The sequence below is a fragment of the Sinohyriopsis cumingii genome, chromosome 7 (assembly GCF_028554795.1).
Source record: "Sinohyriopsis cumingii isolate HCF-2022 chromosome 7, ASM2855479v2, whole genome shotgun sequence".
NCBI classification, from domain to species: Eukaryota; Metazoa; Mollusca; class Bivalvia; order Unionida; family Unionidae; genus Sinohyriopsis; species Sinohyriopsis cumingii.
This window is the reverse complement of record NC_142967.1, coordinates 88,830,705-88,851,444: the sequence shown is the minus strand read 5'-3', so window position 1 is coordinate 88,851,444 and position 20,740 is coordinate 88,830,705. Positions and strand designations below refer to the sequence as shown.

Below are 20,740 nucleotides of genomic sequence, written 5' to 3'. Positions count from 1 at the left end.
CAAGAACGCCAACACACCGTTGCCAACGCCATATTTAAAATCCGCCGTATGACCGCAGAAATAACCACACGACTGGAATAGATCATCGCTAAAACAACACCACCGACGACCACAACGATATCAGCGACGTTAACATGGCCGGAATTCGAGATTGGTCTTCCATCTCAGATAAGAGCTCCTAATGGTCGGTCACTTGAGATCGCACTGGCATAATTTCGAATTTATTATAGTTGGCCAAATATCATAGAAAAATCATTTGGTGGATTAGACACTAAAAAGTCTTCGCTATTTTCACATAAAACCGCAATTGATGAAATTGGCAAGCAAGTACCAATCTGGGAAGTCGTCATCGTACCAATAGAATCATATCAAATCGAACAAATCAATGATGAGCTTCAGCGCAGAATTAAATCAATAAAGAATCAAAGATTGCTATCAAGGTGCACGAGTTAACGCTGAGCGCCGACGTAGAAATATCGACGCCAGATTACGCCTTTAACATATACAAGTCGTCCATCAGAACTGTGCTTGGATGGCCGTTGGCAGCACCAGCTGTTGTTAAACCACTTCGTCCCAAGCGAGATGATTTTTATTCAACGGAAGCCCGTCCTTATCTACTCGAGAATTTCCAACATCTGGATAATAAACTTCTTCAAGGAGAAAACATGACCAGCGCGATCAAGAGGTAGTACTACAAAGAACAGCGAGAACTAAGAGAGATGTTTGAGAAGTATACACTTGAATATCCTAATGATCGTAGAGATAATCTCGTTAACGTTTTCCTGGTTCATTATACAAACAACGTCTTTCTTTCATACAAGATTTCATCTAGACCAATTCCTGGATCGTGTAAACTTATCATGATGAATCCATGCGGGGTTCTCTGAGCATGTGCAAGGAAGTTTTTAAACTAACCTATGTCCAAGTTGCCGGGACACCAAGTCTGATAAATATTTCGCAGGGTATGCGTATCAACACCGTTAAAAATAAACCAAAAAATTAATATTATCTTTGATCACTACGGGAATCTGAGTGTACCGCCGAGTAACGTAATTGACATCTGTGTTTTTACGTCTGCCCCGTGAACATATTTTGGCTCGATTTGCTTGTTTGTCAAGAATGACATCCTTGTAAACCACTAGATTGTTGATATCCCCGATAAGATCCTCGACGGACGCTTTTTCTTCACCGCGTTGATAATTCCTTGTGACGCTGTTGTTTGTGACGGTGGCGGTAACGCAGCTGATGATGCCACTGACACCTCCAACACGTAGACAGCCCTGTGTAACTGATATATATATATATATATATATATATATATATATATATATATATATATATATATATATATATATATATATATATATATATTTTGCTCTAAACACAGTCAGATAAACTAAATTGGACCATTCTATGCGATCATCGACATTCCAGATATTGGTATCTGAGATTGTTAATCCCTGAGACTAATGAATTGTTATTGCATATCCCAGATTTCAGCACGATGGTTTTAACGACAACGCCTGTTGTACAGCCTATACTGGAACCTCGACGATATCATTATGAACGAGTTTTTGTTTTGTCTCCGTTCCTGGAAGATCAACAAGTATATTTTGTCTACGTGTATCTGTTGGTCAATAACATAATGGAACTATTTGATGAGGAAATTTTTCCTTGCGAAGCTCAAATAATTTACGCTGAAGTGAATCACGGACATTTTTCCTGGAGACAACTATTACATCAGAAGTTCCAGAAATCTGACATTGGAATCTCTGAAATTACGGTACGTAGTATTTCACAATGAATTTTGTCAGGTTGTAATCCGATTAACGATTTCAGTTGTCGTAGTTGTTCTTCCTGTGATCGATGGTCGAAATAACGATGACACTCGCCAAGTCCAAGAAAGGCCGCCGGATAAGCAGCTACATTGTCAACAGAAATCATATCATTGGAATTATATTGCGTGTTCCAAAGACCACCATAGCCAAACTCAACACAAGATTGTGATACATCTTCGAGAAATTCATTTTGAGTTGGACTCCATTTATTTTTTTGTTGGGCTATATGAGCAACAACAGACGAAATAGTAAAACAGTTAACGAGTAAATCATCGTTGCCGCCGTGATATTTTAACGCAATATGTTTTTCATCGCACGTTGGGATGATTCCTTCCATTAAAGAAAGCCAGATGGCAGAAGAAACTGATCAAATGTTGATTCATCGGTCTCAAAGTCGTCTCCGTGAAATAACCAGACCGATACAGGGTCACGCTTTCTTATGTTGTTGATTTTTTTTTTGTAGATATCGCCGTCATAAAATTGTATTATTCTCTCCCTTGGAAATTTGTCATCGAGTCGGTCCACGCATGTGAATTATGATCATATAAAATTATTGGAGCACCTTTACTTCAGTATTTACCAGAACTGTACACAATCTCATTGGTTATTGTTTGTGTAAGTATTGGAATCTTTAATGTTTTCTTTCTAAAGTGGCGCTCTACAGTTTCGTATTTTGCATAGGTTGGAATTTTAAAGAAAAAGAATTGCCCCTGCTTTCCTCACTCATTATACAGGCTATCTAAAAAAGACCAGGTATATCTTAGGTATAGTTCAAAGAAGCTTTAATTTCCTTTATTTTGGTGGATTGATGGGTGTAATATGGGTTATAGAGTATACAGCTTGGCCTTACTCCAGATGTGAACCTTTCAAAAATGTGCCAGCTCCATTTGGTCATTTTCACTTCCTGAACATTAGAGGTAAATTGTATAAAAAAAGAGCCGATAACTTTTTTTTTATATACATTTTATATATTTGGTAATTCATTTATTGCACTTTCAGAAGCTGGTATTGTCTAGTCTGGCAAAATTAATTTTCCCTATTTTAATAGCTGCTATGGATAGTTTACTTTAGACTTAATTCAGGCTGATGTTTTAGCACAAAGGAGCAGTCATTTTAGTTAGCAGTGTGCTTAGATCATGTACAGTTTCCAAAAGTACAATAGCCACGTTACATTAAAATAGCATAGAGGTGTGCCAACATTCTCGCGACTGTGCATGTTTAAAATGCAAACAAGTTCACCTTACATACGCCACTATCTCAAAAGTACATATTAACTGGTGAGCGCCCCCTAAAATAACCACGCCATCTATCTTAGTTCCGTTGACAAGAGAATTTTCCTAATTTTGCAAATTTTTTTATTCGTGATTCTGTAAGTCCATTCCCGCGTTTTGAGTTTACAAAATGCTCCATCATACGTTGAGCAACACATTTTAGCGATCCTGTTTTCATCGGAGCAAAAGCGGCTATGTCTAGTTCATTTAAACGATAAATTGCGTAAACAACAGCGGACACTGGAGATATGCGTTATTGTAGTATGTGTTGTCACTTCCGATAAATGTTCCTGGCGTTGTATTTGTGTCCAGTATGACTACTGAAGCTGATCTGGATTGTTTTACCAGATCCAGTTTATCATGTATGATCCACTGTGATCCATCTGGTACTTGTTGCTCAGCTATAAATTTTATCCTGAAAAAATACTTCTTGTTGTCTTGTAGAATTTGTATCATTTAATGAGCAAAATTTTGATTCATTGTTGACTCTATAAATATGCCATCGCCATTTATTTTAAACGTCGACCAAACATGAACAGCACCATCGTTATAAAACTCATTCTGTGCTGTTGTAATTATTTCATGTCATTGTAGTTCAAGTGGTGTTTTTTTCTATCATCGTTCAGTCGGTCTAAATCAAATCTTGATGTTGACGGCTCAATCGCAGACAACCCCATAAACTCATATTGTGTTGCTTCTAGTGATCTGATGTATTTTTGATGAGAATTAAATCATCTCTTGTTTTTGATGCTATGATTTTATTCCCTGTGAGATCCCGATATTGTTGCTGTAGTAATCTAGCTTCGTCCCACCGGCCCATATGAGACTGTATTAGTATAATTATTTAATTACCTTTCTTTAATTGAACTTTCATCCAATTAGACCTGTACTGCTATTATAATACTGAGTAAATCATACAACAAATGTCGTTGGTTGATGATAGGATCACCTGTACAATGTGGTTAAAACTGTCGTGCTTATTATTATAAGATTCACATACAGTGTGTCAGAAACGGAAGCTCTGGACCATCGCCATGTCTAAATTGAAGCGCTGGAGTTAAAGGTAGGACACAGTTATGTGTCGTTCACGGAGGACGAAAATACCGTGCATGAAAGAGATATTTTTCGGTAACAAATGCTGGCAACTATATTAAAATAAAAAATTCAACAAGATTATATTGCTCGCTATATCAAAAATGACAAAACAGAGAAATCAAAATATGAAAACAACAATGATGACAACAACAATACAGTATCTGAAACAAAAATAGAGAATACAGATGATGTGTTTAGAAGACACCCGATCTATGCTAATTACGAAAGCAATCGTGACGGTGTTATTCGAAATTTAAAAAAATAATGAATCAATTGGAAACATTAGTAATTTTGGATATAACAGGATTGGTATTTATTTTAATGGTAAAATGAAAAACTATTACTCCTACCGATTTATTTATGAATCTTATAATGGAGTGATAGGAGATGGACTGATTGATGGTCACATTAATTCTAACAAAATAGACAATATATTGGAGCAGATATAAGCAATCACGCAGTGCGAAAACTTAAAACACGGGAAAACAGGTGAATTAAAATAAACCCCACCTAGGCCAGATAAATCAACTGATTTAGTTACAGGCGAAATAAGATTTTCCATTAATGTATGCTACTAGTATTTTTTTTTTTTTTACATTAACCCAATTTCAGTACAATTTGCAGCAAAAACATAATTAACTCTACCTCATCAAAGAATCTCAATTAAAAAAAAATCGAGTATATTAATAAATAACACACAATTAAATTAACCCCTCGCGATTTTTTGTGTGGCCACATTTTGGTAAACCAGGGAGACTAAATAAACCTTGTCGGATTCATCAAAAAATATAAACTAAGCCTCAAAATTGTTTTTCTTAGAAGGATTGGTCACCAAAATGGTGCCTTATGTATTTTGTGGCGTCATTTTAACCTATGTGTGGCCCCTATTTTCTCTGTTTCCCATCTGATTTGTTCATGATGTGAATACAAATATTCACAGTTTATGGATCATAAAAAACATCACGATGTGTCACATCTAGTTTATTTTACCATGCGTTGGCCATTCTAACGGTTCCATGTATTTTTTTTGGCGTCATTTTTTTTCTCCATACATGTCTGGCTGTCCCCTGGTCAGGTTGACCCCCTTCTGCATCTGATGGTTTACGACAGTAGTATCAAACCAAGGCATGGTTCTATTGTTTATGACCGTAATATTCTTTGCAGGTTCATGTATAAATGTCATAATTTATATCAAACGTGACAAAGCAGTTAAAGTTTTGTAAGCTAACTATAGTTTACTTATTTCAATCGGATCAGGGATTTAATAAATTTTTAAAATATTTGCCTAAAATGAAGATTTAAAAATTACGTTTAACTTGCAAGGTTGTGATTTTCTTCATAGGTAGAGATTTAAATTGTTTTCTAATTGAAAGAAGAAAAGAAAAAACCAACAGTTCACTCATTCACCAATTATGCGATATTGTCAATATTTCGGCTTCTTTAGAGATCAAACAAGACCCTTTGACGGTGATTTCAGTATATTATGAATCCTTTATGTTTGCTAAGATTCAGCGAGAACCCATTGACGACAAGCATTTAAAAAGAACGGTACTGAAATGTTCCAATTGAGGAAGTAAACTTTCGATGTTTAGTGGTACTTGGGTTGCTAGCAGGCACACAAGACCGATATAATCTATACACAGTAACATTTAGAGGTCAGTTTCAAGTTATAAAGACGTATGAATCTTCCAAATATTCAAGCAGTTTGGTTGCCTTCCTTATATACTTGTTCATCATGTAGGCAGGGCCCTGGACAGGATTTGTGGGCCCTATGAAAAATTCTCCAGTAGGCCTATACAAGTTTTTTTTAAAAAAAGTCTGCTTTTCGCGGTTGGCTCTATGTCTGTTATGGGCTCCCGTAAATTTGTCCTAGTTGTCTTACCCTGTCCGCGCCTGAATGTAGGATGCGACGTAAAGATTTCATCACAAAATTCTTTATTCATCCATTCTTTTTTTCTCTCAGTCAACCCTTATCTCTTTCTGTCTCTCTTTTTATATGATAATGCTCCTTTTATAGTTATTACTTTCTGCAACAAAATGAAATGAACACATTTCATTTTGAATTATGTTTCCCCCTTGTACATAATAAAATGTAGTTTTAAAATAGACTGATAAATCTGTCATTGTATGGTACATTGTCCTTGCTTGTTATTTCGAATAATATTTCATTGCAACAAGACATACACAGTTCAGATAGTGAATTGAATTGAATGTTGTGGTTTCATGAAAGTAGCCCCCTTTACCCGCGAAATATTTGAAGTCTATTAAGCGTACGTAGCAACGATAATGCCTTAATGTTTGATCATCCGCGCAAAGTGTTATGGCTTTTTAGATAGTGATAATTTCTTCTTCGGTGAAATAAATCATGTTTCTGTTAACCCTGAGTAAGTATTGTTGATTAACACTGAAGTTAAATGTATATATTTCCTTATGACTTTGGAACTAATTTTAAGGTGGAGTGAACCGGGCGCTTTGAGTACAGCATGGTGACAGAACGAGAGATATGACTGAAGTGTCAAGCTCGGGGACGTTCGTCCCATCTGCATCACGCATGGGTACCTCCTATTTTCCCAGTATTCCGCCTAGGGCTCCAAAAACAGCTCTTTCATATCCAAGGTTAGTAAAGACGCGGAAAAAACGTGTTTTGTGTATGCTTGTTTTATTAGCATTTCCATTGGCCTGAGAGAGGTCGGGTAGACTGACAGGGGGCATGTATTTTTGTACTGTACGGTTATTCATTGTTTAATTTAATATGACCGTGCTTTCGCCTGTGTGAATTATAAAATGGCAATGCTTGCTGAAAATTTGATATGGTAAATCCATCAAAGAATAATTGTTTGGAAGCTATTGAGAGAGAGAGAGAGAGAGAGAGAGAGAGAGAGAGAGAGCTTAGGACGCAACAGTTTTATAGTAACAGTTTCCAGTAATGTACATTAGTTCTGTAGGTCACATTATCAGTAAAAAGTAACATATACCTTTTAAATGTTAAAAGTAAGCTTCCTTGAACACAAGTTGCTCCAGATTTCGTGAATATTTTTTCTTTTTGATTATGAAAGGAAAAGCCACAGATTGTTTAAATGAAATAATTACTTTTAAAACCAGTAATGGACTGCTCAGGGGACCTTCTGAATATTTTCTTTAAGCTCCAGACAGGTGGTCATTGTATACAGGTATGCATCATTTCAGAATACTTAATATGTCATAGTATATCATGGACAAGCCAAATTTAGGGACAGATAGATAGATTGATAGATAAAATCATGGTGATATTTCATACTAAAGACTAACCAGGAAAAAAATATCCCTTACATGTCTGGCAGTGTGCAGTATATCAGTATGCTGGTGTTGCCAGTCACACCTGGGAGGACTCAAAAAAACGGGTGACTTAAGACTGCACTTGAAAGTTTCATATGACATTTTATTTTCTTGCCAAATATAACATATTTCATTTGAATTGTGACACATAAATGCATGAAAGTTTATTAAAAACAATACACCTATTTAAACACTTAAGATGTGATAGCCATCATATTTTATTGAAATAAAAATGCATCTTTTTATTAACAAAATTACTTACTTTTAGTTATTATTGTCAACACTATTTATATTAACAAATAAAAAGCTTGTGATGTTATTTCTGTGGGTAGGGGTGCTGAAGGCGCTATTTCACTATTTCATCCATTGCAATCTTGTTGCAGCTCTCTCTGTCTCTCTGTTTGTCTGTCTGTCTGTCTGTCTGTCTCTCTCTCTCTCTCTCTCTCTCTCTCTCTATATATATATATATATATATATATATATATATATATATATATATATATATATATATCATAATCAGAGTGAAGTTTATGCCAGTCACTAACCAAGACCACCCTAGTCAATTTGGCCCCTGTGGTGATAAAAGGTGCAAAACCTAACAACATATGATAGAGATCAGGATATTTTCAAGCACAGTGACTAGAGAAAAATTAAACATACATGGTCCAAACAAAACATGCAAAACAGAGAATGTGATATATCTCATCACATGTAAGATCTGTAGCCTTCAGTATGTCGAGAAACTGAAAAGCTACACAAAAGGATCAACCTTCATAGATCTGATTGGATGACAACAAAAATGTACAGAAGCCCAGTCACAGAACAGTACTCCTCCCCAGGACATACTTTCAATGATATAACACGTATTGCAATTGCTCACAACCTCAACTGGAGTCCCCAAACTAGGAAAGAAAAGGAATCTTAGTGGATGTTCCGCCTTAGAACATTGAAACCAAGAAGACTAGAAAAAAACAACAATACACAAATAAAATTATCTTTTGCAGCCGACACATTTTCTTTTAAATAATTCTCTAAATTGTTTAATAGCCTATGACTACCATAACAATCAAATATCTGGGATATAATTTGCGCTTACATTAATCTGCATAAAATAACAGATGTCGTTATGGCTCATCAATTTCTAGGTCAATACAAGGTTGAATTCCTGTAGAAACAGCCATATAAAGTTTCTCAAACATAACCATTTTTCTGTTTTATTTGTTTATTTTGTTTATGTTTTGCATTTGCCTCTGAAAAAGACTCATAAAAGAGTCAAAAATGCTCAGGCTAGATAGATACTAGTTTTGCACTGTTCGTTGTCAGTTTATTGCATTTATATATATATATATATATATGTTGTTTATATTTTTGTGTTTGTATTTGTTATTTGCTAATGTGTTATAAAAATAATAATAATAGTAATAATAATAATAATAATAATAATAAAGACTTTCTATTATGTACAGTACATACAACATAATGGGATAAATTTGGCTTGTCACTACAGAATGAAGTGTTAAGAAAGATCAGAGTTTCAAACCCAGAATGTATGCACAAGCAAACACATATACAGATATAAAATATTATCCTGTATTGAAAAATTTAACTGTGAAAAAGATGCGGGAGGTATTTATGTTACTACAACTTAACTTCTCTTAAAATTTCATCCATTTGAGACATCGATCATGAAAAGAAGGAGCCTGTCATGTCACCATATGTCACCTTATGTCCATAATAGTGGACCAGTATATTGACAGCTCTTTTTAAACAAAATTCCGTCATTGATCTTATCAGAATATATAATTTTTGCTTCTAATGGACCTTAAATTTGGTGTACCATCAGCGTCTCTTTGGTGTATGATATTGCTTAGGTAGACAGGGATAGTTTTTCTGGATATTTGATACATAAATTTGCCTTGACCAGGGGATACTTAAATCTCAGAAATGCTTGGTCAGTTTTGTTTTACTTTCTGCATCACATTTTTGTTTCATCTATATGTTTTCCTTGCTAATTTGATTTCTATTTGCTATTCTTAAGACAGTTCATCTCCATTTCAAAAGGAAAAAAAAATGTTTGTAAGTCATGTATCTCTGTTTATTCTTTATTGTCCCCTGAAGATTTATTTGGCTACCCCGTTATCTGAACATATTTAAACGGGAATGGAGTTAATTTGCTCTGTTAATCCAAAGTCCACATTCCAGATCCATAAATCAAAATCAGGGACCAAAGTGTAAAATTACCATAAAACTTGCCATGATAATCCAGAAATAATCTGTCCAAAGCAAAGAAAATAAGACAGATTCACCTATGCAAATTTGTAGATGTGTCAATTTATCAATTGCTGATTGGTCGAATACTAGTGGCACATAAAAGTTATATATTGATCATGTAATTGTGTATGTGGAAAAATTTCAAGAAGCGTAACTGTATTGTAGCCAGCGATTGTATAAACAATGTCTGTTTTTGCTACTCACAGAAGAGGGTGTTAATAATTAAAAAAAACACTAGGATCAAATCATTCACATTTTTGACATACATGTATGTTAAATAAATTATATGTGTTATTTACCAATTGTATGTAATAATCATGGTTTATTGATGGCTCAAGCTTTGGGCAGTTTATGGCTTCATTTCAGAATTAAAAGCGATATCAATTATCGGCTCATTAGCAACTATAACAGTTGTAAAATACGACTTATGAAAAGGACTGCATTTTTTTTACTAGTTTATCCTAATTCATTTAACTGTGAATATCAGTTTGTATTCATTGTACTTATTACATTTCATGATTTATGGTGACACCTTTTCAAGCAGGCAAATACAGGCCAGGATAAAAAGATTTGCCAGTAATTATTTAATCTTTTATTTATGTACAAGTGCATGTTATAATAAAGTGACATAACACAAGTGTATATTCATTATTTATTTCAGCCATTATTGAATATACATTTACAGCTAGCAAATACATGTACATGTTTATGATATGATGACATTGTAAAATAAAAATGAGCGTGATTTAATTATCTGGAAAACTCATTAATCCGGACATATTCACTGGGAATGAAGGTATCCAGATTAATGACGTTCCACTATAAATAGTTAAAATAGGTGGTATGCTGTACAACATTGGAGTCTGATGTTGAGGACTGCTGTAGATATTCACCTGTATAATTGGGACATTTTTGGGCATAATTAGGTTTCCATGGTTTTGTTATACACATTTTAAGTAAGAGCAGAAATTTAAAGAATCACAATTTATGTCCTCCCCCACTGATACATACTCATGTTTTTTTGTAATCATAAATACATACTCATGCTTTTATGTAACCATAGATACATACTCATGCTTATTTGTAACCATAGATACATACTCATGCTAATCTGTAACCTATGATACATACTCATTCTTATCCATAACCATAGATACATTACTCATGCTTATTTGTAACCAGGTCAAGAATTTTCACTTGTTTTAGCCCTTATTGAAGTGAAGAAAATTTAATTTGTTAAGTTCAGTTGGTTTAAAATTTAATTTGTTCAGTTCAGCTGGTTTAAAATTGGATACATTAGAACACCTCCTACCCTCAGTCTGATTTGGTGGAAGATTAATACGTAAATAATTATGTATGCTGCACACAATCGGTATTCAGAACACAGGCTGATCTGCCTAGTGGCTTAGTGGGTTTTAGGGAGTATTAGCATTATCAAAGCAGTGTGTGGTTAAAGGTTTTTTTATCATGTCAGACTGTAAATAAATTGGTCCAAATGTTTTTACAGTATTGATCTGGCATTGAAAATATCACTTCTATTGACCAATTATGCAAGTAAATTAGATATAGTTGGTAAGGCCAAAAACATGTTTCCAGACAGTTGCCTGTCCCCGCTTTTTGTTGCCAACCCTAGCACTTGTTTCCCCCATGTTAAAAAAATATTAACAACAAACAGTCCTGAAATTGATTTGTGCAACTAACTGAGCCAGTTTTTCCCAGTGTTTGAAGCACTTAGTACATTATAAATACTAATCAGCATAATATATATGTTGTAAAAATTAAAATTAATTAAAAAAAGACAACCTACCTATCAGTGCATTTGGAAACACATTTCTCTGGTGAATCAGGAAAATTTCTTCACTCATATTTTTGTATATGGAACCTGTAATACCACCTCATTATTTGTCACTTTTCATAGGATGACATATCGTGTTATGTGACATATCATGTTATGTGGCATATCATGTTATTTGACATATCGTGTTATATGGCAGAGGCATCTAAATGTATGGTAAAGTCAGGGGAGTATGACCTATAGTTTTAGATACACCTGTGAAATATTAAAAAAAAAGTGTATGCAAAATGTTAGAAAAATATTTTAATGTGAGGAGGAGAATTTTAGAGGTTCTGCAGCAAGGACCAGAAACTTGAGGTAGTGATTGTCATTACTGAATAGAGATTAATCCAACTGGACACTTTTAGAACATTATGTACAATGTAGGATCTGTAAAGAAGTGAGGCAGGGCAAGCAAAAGTTCCAGGTCTCTTGGCTCTGCAGAACAAGTTAAAGTTCCTGGTCCCTTGGCCGGCAGGTCAATTAAAAGTTCCAGGTCACTTGGTCAGATAGTACAATTAACCAACTGAACATTTTTCAAGCCCTTAGTTTATTTGTACTAGAACATTGTTGAATTTCCTGTCAAATCTTTGTACTAGACTCAGTCAAGTCATTGTACTAAGCCTCTGTTAAAATGCCTGAGCCAAGTCTTTCCGATAAAGTTGGTGAACAGTGTTGCTCATTTGATATTTCATTTGTATGTTACAATATTTCTTTGTATAAATGATCTTATTCGGTGTGGAGCCTCAGATAGCATGATTTTACAATACTACAATATTTCTTTGTATAAATCATCTTATTCGGTGTGGAGCCTCAGAGAGCATGTTTTTACAATTCCACAATATTTCTTTGTATAAATCATCTTATTTGGTGTGGAGCCTCAGATAGCATGATTTTACAATACTACAATATTTCTTTGTCAGAATCATCTTGTATCAGTGATAGCTTTACATAAAAACAAAAGGTATCTAAAAAGTTAATATTAGTACACTGTATGGCAATGTTAATATTAGTACACTGTATGGCAATGTTAATATTAGTACACTGCATGGCAATGTTAATATTAGTACACTGCATGGCAATGTTAATATTAGTACACTGTATGGCAATGTTAATATTAGTACACTGTATGGCAGTGTTAATATTAGTACACTGTATGGCAGTGTTAATATTAGTACACTGTATGGCAGTGTTAATATTAGCACACTGTATGGCAGTGTTAATATTAGTACACTGTATGGCAGTGTTAATATTACTACACTGTATGGCAATGTTAATATTAGTACACTGTATGGCAATGTTAATATTAGTACACTGTATGGCAATGTTAATATTAGTACACTGTATGGCAGTGTTAATATTAGTACACTGTATGGCAATATTAATATTAGTACACTGTATGGCAATATTAATATTAGTACACTGTATGGCAATGTTAATATTAGTACACTGTATGGCAATGTTAATATTAGTACACTGTATGGCAGTGTTAATATTAGTACACTGTATGGCAATGTTAATATTAGTACACTGTATGGCAGTGTTAATATTAGTACACTGTATGGCAGTGTTAATATTAGTACACTGTATGGCAATGTTAATATTAGTACACTGTATGGCAATGTTAATATTAGTACACTGTATGGCAGTGTTAATATTAGTACACTGTATGGCAATGTTAATATTAGTACACTGTATGGCAGTGTTAATATTAGTACACTGTATGGCAGTGTTAATATTAGTACCTTTGAGCTTCTATAGTATATAATAAAATCAGCTGAGAAAGTAATGTCTGTGATTATGTAAATATCTTAAACTCTGTATTGAGCATCTTTTACAGCTGCTGTTTCTCACTCACTGATTACAGATTATGGTCTTCCAGAACTTGGGACCCTTTCTATGGATCTGCAATCATACATTTCTAAAAATGAAACCATCTCAAAATTGTAGGATATGAAAGAGAACTGTAGCAGTAAAACTTTTTCAAGTTGTCCTTGATATTAGTCTGCAGGTGTGAGGCTATATATATATAGATATAAGACAAGGTGCATGTCATTATATCAAGCATTTTTTGTCTATCGATTGGCATTACATTTATTGATAGGTTAAAATATGTTTAACGGAATATTATGAACCTTTCAAATAGCCTTTATGCATTTGACAATATTTCTCTTTAATTTTTTGTTTTGAATCAGATTTGTCCTTCAGGCGCCCTATTCAGCTCTCATGGGTGTGGTTCTTGATGGCCGAGTACCAGAAAGAGTAAGTCTTTGCTTTTCATTTCGGTTATATATATGTGTGTTTATACAAGGCTTGAGTCATTTAATGGTACATGTATTTTGAAACCATTTTAACAATGGAATGAACCATTGCAGTAGCAATTCCACAGTTTTAATCCTGTTTTACGTGGAAAGATCTTAAAAGTCGATTAGAACTATTAAAAATAAACAATTGCATTTCATTAAAGTGGTATATGGGGGACAGAGCCTCTGCATTATATTAAAATGGTACATGGAGGACCCAGCCTACTTTTAAATGTAATGCTGCATCTCCTAGTATAATATTTTGCCATGTCCTATTTGATTTGTTCCTCAGTTCCAACATAGTAAACTGAGCCTTATTCCAGGGAGGTAATGCAGTAGGTAAGCTAACTCTGCATTCATTTTTGTAGTAAATTTGGGGAATTTGGTTGGAATCAATTTTACCCGAGAAATGGATTTTAAACGTACAATAATATTATACAAAATGCATTTCAGATTTACATTTGGAAGATTTTCTCTGTAATTGAGACCTTTAGTAAAGACACGTGAAGCATGTCACAGTGTTGTAAACCAGTTGGAATGTCAGGAAATATGTAATTTTTTAATTATTCCATGCTTTGTGATATAAATTCTGCTTATTTATCTATACATCTTAATTTGATACATCTTCATTTGATTTCTATACATCTTAATTTGATTTCCTAATCTTATTTATCTGTACATCTTAATTTGATACATCTTAATTTGATTTATCTATACATCTTCATTTGATTTCTATACATCTTAATTTGATTTCCTAATCTTATTTATCTATACATCTTAATTTGATTTCCTAATCTTATTTATCTATACATCTTAATTTGATTTCTATACATCTTAATTTGATTTCCTAATCTTATTTATCTATACATCTTAATTTGATTTATCTATACATCTTAATTTGATTTCTATACATCTTAATTTGATTTCTATACATCTTCATTTGATTTATCTATACATCTTAATTTGATTTATCTATACATCTTAATTTGATTTCTATACATCTTAATTTCTATACATCTTCATTTGATTTCTATACATCTTCATTTGATTTATCTATACATCTTAATTTGATTTCTATACAGCTTCATTTGATTTATCTATACATCTTAATTTGATTTCTATACATCTTAATTTCTATACATCTTCATTTGATTTCTATACATCTTCATTTGATTTATCTATACATCTTAATTTGATTTCTATACATCTTAATTTCTATACATCTTCATTTGATTTCTATACATCTTCATTTGATTTATCTATACATCTTAATTTGATTTCTATACAGCTTCATTTGATTTATCTATACATCTTAATTTGATTTCTATACATCTTAATTTCTATACATCTTAATTTGATTTCTATACATCTTAACTTGATTTATCTATACATCTTAATTTGATTTCTATACAGCTTCATTTGATTTATCTATACATCTTAGTTTGATTTATCTATACATCTTAATTTGATTTCTATACATCTTAATTTGATTTATCTATACATCTTAATTTGATACATCTTAATTTGATTTCTATACATCTTAATTTGATTTCTATACATCTTAATTTGATTTCTATACATCTTAATTTGATTTATCTATACATCTTAATTTGATTTCTATACATCTTAATTTCTATACATCTTAATTTGATTTATCTATACATCTTAATTTGATTTCTATACATCTTAATTTGATTTCTATACAGCTTCATTTGATTTATCTATACATCTTAATTTGATTTCCTAATCTGGTAGGTGGAATTGGCCAATCTTGGTAAATAAGTTTGACAAATAGTAACCGTTTGTCACCTTTCTGTAAGATCTTTGCAAGGGAGCAAAAATACAACAATTGCAATTGTAGGATTGTCTGTGTGTGTGTGTTGTGGTAGGGAATATTTCATGAAAAGTATGGGACATGGCATGGTGATCATGGGATTGGCTGCAGTTTAATTTTGCAGAGATACTTGTTACAATTTTCATTTATGTATAAATTTGTCAAATTTATTGTCGATTTTGTAAACAAATTCTATTAAGTTAAAGCATTTGTCTTTTTGACAGGTCAATATTTGCGAACTGCCTAATTTGTAAAAGAGCAATAATTAAATACGTGTTTATGCATTTATTGCAGAATCATTCTAGTATTCAAGCAGTTATGAGAAGAGTCCTAACTTAGTATTTCGCTCTGAGATAAGTATAGAGTATGTGATGGCAACTTATCTCACACAGTATGAGATAGGTATAAGACATGTCGGCAACTTGTCTCACACACTATGAGATAGGTATAGGGCATGTGATGGCAACTTGTCTCACACGTGTCGGCAGTGCCAATCCAGACTCATTGGAAATGAATGCAGTTTGAGTTATGGTTTTGTATTGCATGTATTAAAGGGACAAATATAACTTGGCAGGCAGTACTCCTCAATTCAGCAGAACTGGTACAGGAATTTTAAAAGGTTGCCAAGGCCTGGTATAGGGTGCCTGTGTATAAACCCTAATGAAAAGAGAGCTGTGGGTGTGAGTTGGTGTCTTATTACTGGATAAAGCTTTAAAATAAAATTAATTTACTTAAAGTTTTCACAAAAGTCAGATATGGACTTATCAGTGACCATGAAGTTATCATAGTAGATTTACAGTGTTATTGAATTGGCAGTATTTAAAAAGTAGATCATCCCATTATTCCTGAGATTAATGATACAGAATCCAGGTAAATAATTGACTTTTGTTTTATTACAATATTATATACCCAGGTATGCATTTCCTGAAGTCACCTTTTGTCCAAACACTTTATAATGTTGGTTCCATGGAGTGGTTTTCAAAAGGCTTAAACAGTTATTTTATTGTCCCTATACAACAATATTGATCATTTGTATGTCACTGAAGTAAGTGTTAAGCCATTTATTAAAACCAAATCAGTCATTATTGATCTGTATGATATATGAATGCTGTGCTAGTATTTAGCCTGGTATAGTATGAACCCAACTGTATACAACATAGATCTAGCTTGGAATAGTATGAACCCAACTGTATGCAACATAGATCTAGCTTGGAATAGTATGTACCCAACTGTATACAACATAGATCTAACTTAGAATAGTATGTACCCAACTGTATACAACATAGATCTAACTTAGAATAGTATGTACCCAACTGTATACAACATAGATCTAACTTAGAATAGTATGTACCCAACTGTATACAACATAGATCTAGCTTGGAAGAGTATGTACCCAACTGAATGCAACATAGATCTAACTTGGAATAGTATGTACCCAACTGAATACAACATAGATCTAGCTTGGAATAGTATGTACCCAACTGTATACAGCATAGATCTAGCTTGGAATAGTATGTACCCAACTGTATACAACATAGATCTAGCTTGGAATAGTATGTACCCAACTGAATACAACATAGATCTAGCTTGGAATAGTATGTACCCAACTGTATACAACATAGATCTAGCTTGGAATAATATGTTCCCAACTGTATACAACATAGATCTAGCTTGGAATAGTATGTACCCAACTGTATACAACAGAGATCTAGCCTGGTATAGTATGTACCTAATAAATACAACAGGCTTTACAATATGGCATAGGGGCCCTGAGTGGCCGAAAGGTCTAAAGCGCTCTCCGTTACGGATCACTGCCATTTCACCTCTGTCTGCATGGGTTCGAGTCTCGGATTCGGCTAATGTGGGTATGTGAGAAAGCTTGCCAGTAGCTTCTCATGGGTCAGTGGTTCTTTCCAGGGTTTTTCTGGGTTCTTCCTCCACCATTAATACTGGCCGCCATGTATAGCCTATCATGTGCTGAAAAATGGCGTTAAACCCTACAACAACAACAATATGGCATAGTGTAGCATGTATCAAATTTACTAGGAAACAGACTTTACAATATAGCCTGGTGTAGCATGTATCTAATTTAATACAACATAGGAAACACTTTACAATATGGCCTGGTGTAGTATGTATCTAATTTAATACAACATAATAAACAGACTTTACAATATGGCCTGGTGTAGTATGTATCTAATTTAATACAACATAGGAAACACTTTACAATATGGCCTGGTGTAGCATGTATCTGATTAATACAACATAGGTAACAGACATTACAATATGGCCTGGTGTAGCATGTATCTAATTTAATACAACATAGGTAACATACTTTACAATATGGCCTGGTGTAGTATGTATCTAATTTAATACAACATAGGTAACAGACTTTACAATATAGCCTGGTGTAGTATGTATCTAATTTAATACAACATAGGAAAGACTTTACAATATGGCCTGGTGTAGTATGTATCTAATTTAATACAACATAGGTAACAGACTTTACAATATAGCCTGGTGTAGTATGTATCTAATTTAATGCAACATAGGTAACAGACTTTACAATATGGCCTGGTGTAGTATGTATCTAATTTAATACAACATAGGAAACAGACTTTACAATATAGCCTGGTGTAGTATGTATCTAATTTAATACAACAGAGGAAACAGACTTTACAATATAGCCTGGTGTAGTATGTATCTAATTTAATGCAACAGAGGAAACAGACTTTACAATATGGCCTGGTGTAGTATGTATCTAATTTAATACAACAGAGGAAACAGACTTTACAATATAGCCTGGTGTAGTATGTATCTAATTTAATGCAACAGAGGAAACAGACTTTACAATATGGCCTGGTGTAGTATGTATCTAATTTAATACAACAGAGGAAACAGACTTTACAATATAGCCTGGTGTAGTATGTATCTAATTTAATGCAACAGAGGAAACAGACTTTACAATATGGCCTGGTGTAGTATGTATCTAATTTAATGCAACAGAGGAAACAGACTTTACAATATAGCCTGGTGTAGTATGTATCTAATTTAATACAACAGAGGAAACAGACTTTACAATATGGCCTGGTGTAGCATGTATCTAATTTAATGCAACAGAGGAAACAGACTTTACAATATAGCCTGGTGTAGTATGTATCTAATTTAATACAACATAGGTAACAGACTTTACAATATAGCCTGGTGTAGTATGTATCTAATTTAATACAACATAGGAAAGACTTTACAATATGGCCTGGTGTAGTATGTATCTAATTTAATGCAACAGAGGAAACAGACTTTACAATATGGCCTGGTGTAGTATGTATCTAATTTAATGCAACAGAGGAAACAGACTTTACAATATGGCCTGGTGTAGTATGTATCTAACTTAATACAACAGAGGAAACAGACTTTACAATATAGCCTGGTGTAGTATGTATCTAATTTAATACAACAGAGGAAACAGACTTTACAATATGGCCTGGTGTAGTATGTATCTAATTTAATACAACAGAGGAAACAGACTTTACAATATAGCCTGGTGTAGTATGTATCTAATTTAATGCAACAGAGGAAACAGACTTTACAATATGGCCTGGTGTAGTATGTATCTAATTTAATGCAACAGAGGAAACAGACTTTACAATATAGCCTGGTGTAGTATGTATCTAATTTAATACAACAGAGGAAACAGACTTTACAATATGGCCTGGTGTAGCATGTATCTAATTTAATGCAACATAGGAAACAGACTTTACAATATAGCCTGGTGTAGTATGTATCTAATTTAATACAACATAGGTAACAGACTTTACAATATAGCCTGGTGTAGTATGTATCTAATTTAATACAACATAGGAAAGACTTTACAATATGGCCTGGTGTAGTATGTATCTAATTTAATGCAACAGAGGAAACAGACTTTACAATATGGCCTGGTGTAGTATGTATCTAATTTAATGCAACAGAGGAAACAGACTTTACAATATGGCCTGGTGTAGTATGTATCTAACTTAATACAACAGAGGAAACAGACTTTACAATATAGCCTGGTGTAGTATGTATCTAATTTAATACAACAGAGGAAACAGACTTTACAATATGGCCTGGTGTAGTATGTATCTAATTTAATACAACATAGGAAAGACTTTACAATATGGCCTGGTGTAGTATGTATCTAATTTAATACAACATAGGTAACAGACTTTACAATATTGCCTGGTGTAGTATGTATCTAATTTAATACAACATAGGAAAGACTTTACAATATGGCATGGTGTAGTATGTATCTAATTTAATACAACATAGGAAAGACTTTACAATATGGCCTGGTGTAGCATGTATCTAATTTAATACAACATAGGAAACACTTTACAATATGGCCTGGTGTAGCATGTATCTAATTTAATGCAACATAGGTAACAGACTTTACAATATAGCCTGGTGTAGTATGTATCTAATTTAATACAACACAGGAAACACTTTACAATATGGCCTGGTGTAGCATGTATCTGATTAATACAACATAGGAAACATACTTTACAATATAGCCTGGTGTAGTATGTATCTAATTTAATACAGCATAGGTAACAGACATTACAATATGGCCTGGTGCAGCATGTATCTAATTTAATACAACATAGGTAACATACTTTACAATATAGCCTGGTGCAGCATGTATCTAATTTAATACAGCATAGGAAACAGTCTTTACAATATCGCCTGGTGCAGCATGTATCTAATTTAATGCAACATAGGAAACAGACTTTACAATATGGCCTGGTGTAGCATGTATCTAATTTAATACAACATAGAAAACAGACTTTACAATATCACCTGGTGCAGCATGTATCTAATTTAATACAACATAGGAAACACTTTACAATATGGCCTGGTGTAGTATGTATCTAATTTAATGCAACATAGGAAACAGACTTTACAATATGGCCTGGTGTAGCATGTATCTAATTTAATAC

At 33.4% G+C, this 20,740-nt stretch overlaps 1 protein-coding gene across 3 annotated transcripts in view; it reads left to right on the top strand.

Annotated features, from left to right (window-relative positions):
• The first annotated feature begins 6,673 nt into the window (after positions 1 to 6,673).
• Positions 6,674 to 20,740, top strand: part of LOC149795676 (BTB/POZ domain-containing protein 16-like) — a 263,165-nt gene continuing 249,098 nt past the window's right edge. For all 3 annotated transcript variants that reach the window (XM_089965525.1, XM_089965523.1, XM_089965524.1), the window contains exons 1-2: positions 6,674 to 6,820; positions 13,820 to 13,886. In XM_089965525.1, coding sequence (XP_089821651.1) covers positions 6,708 to 6,820; positions 13,820 to 13,886 — 180 coding nt within the window. In that variant the 5' untranslated portion in view covers positions 6,674 to 6,707. The remainder of the gene's footprint in view (positions 6,821 to 13,819; positions 13,887 to 20,740) is intronic.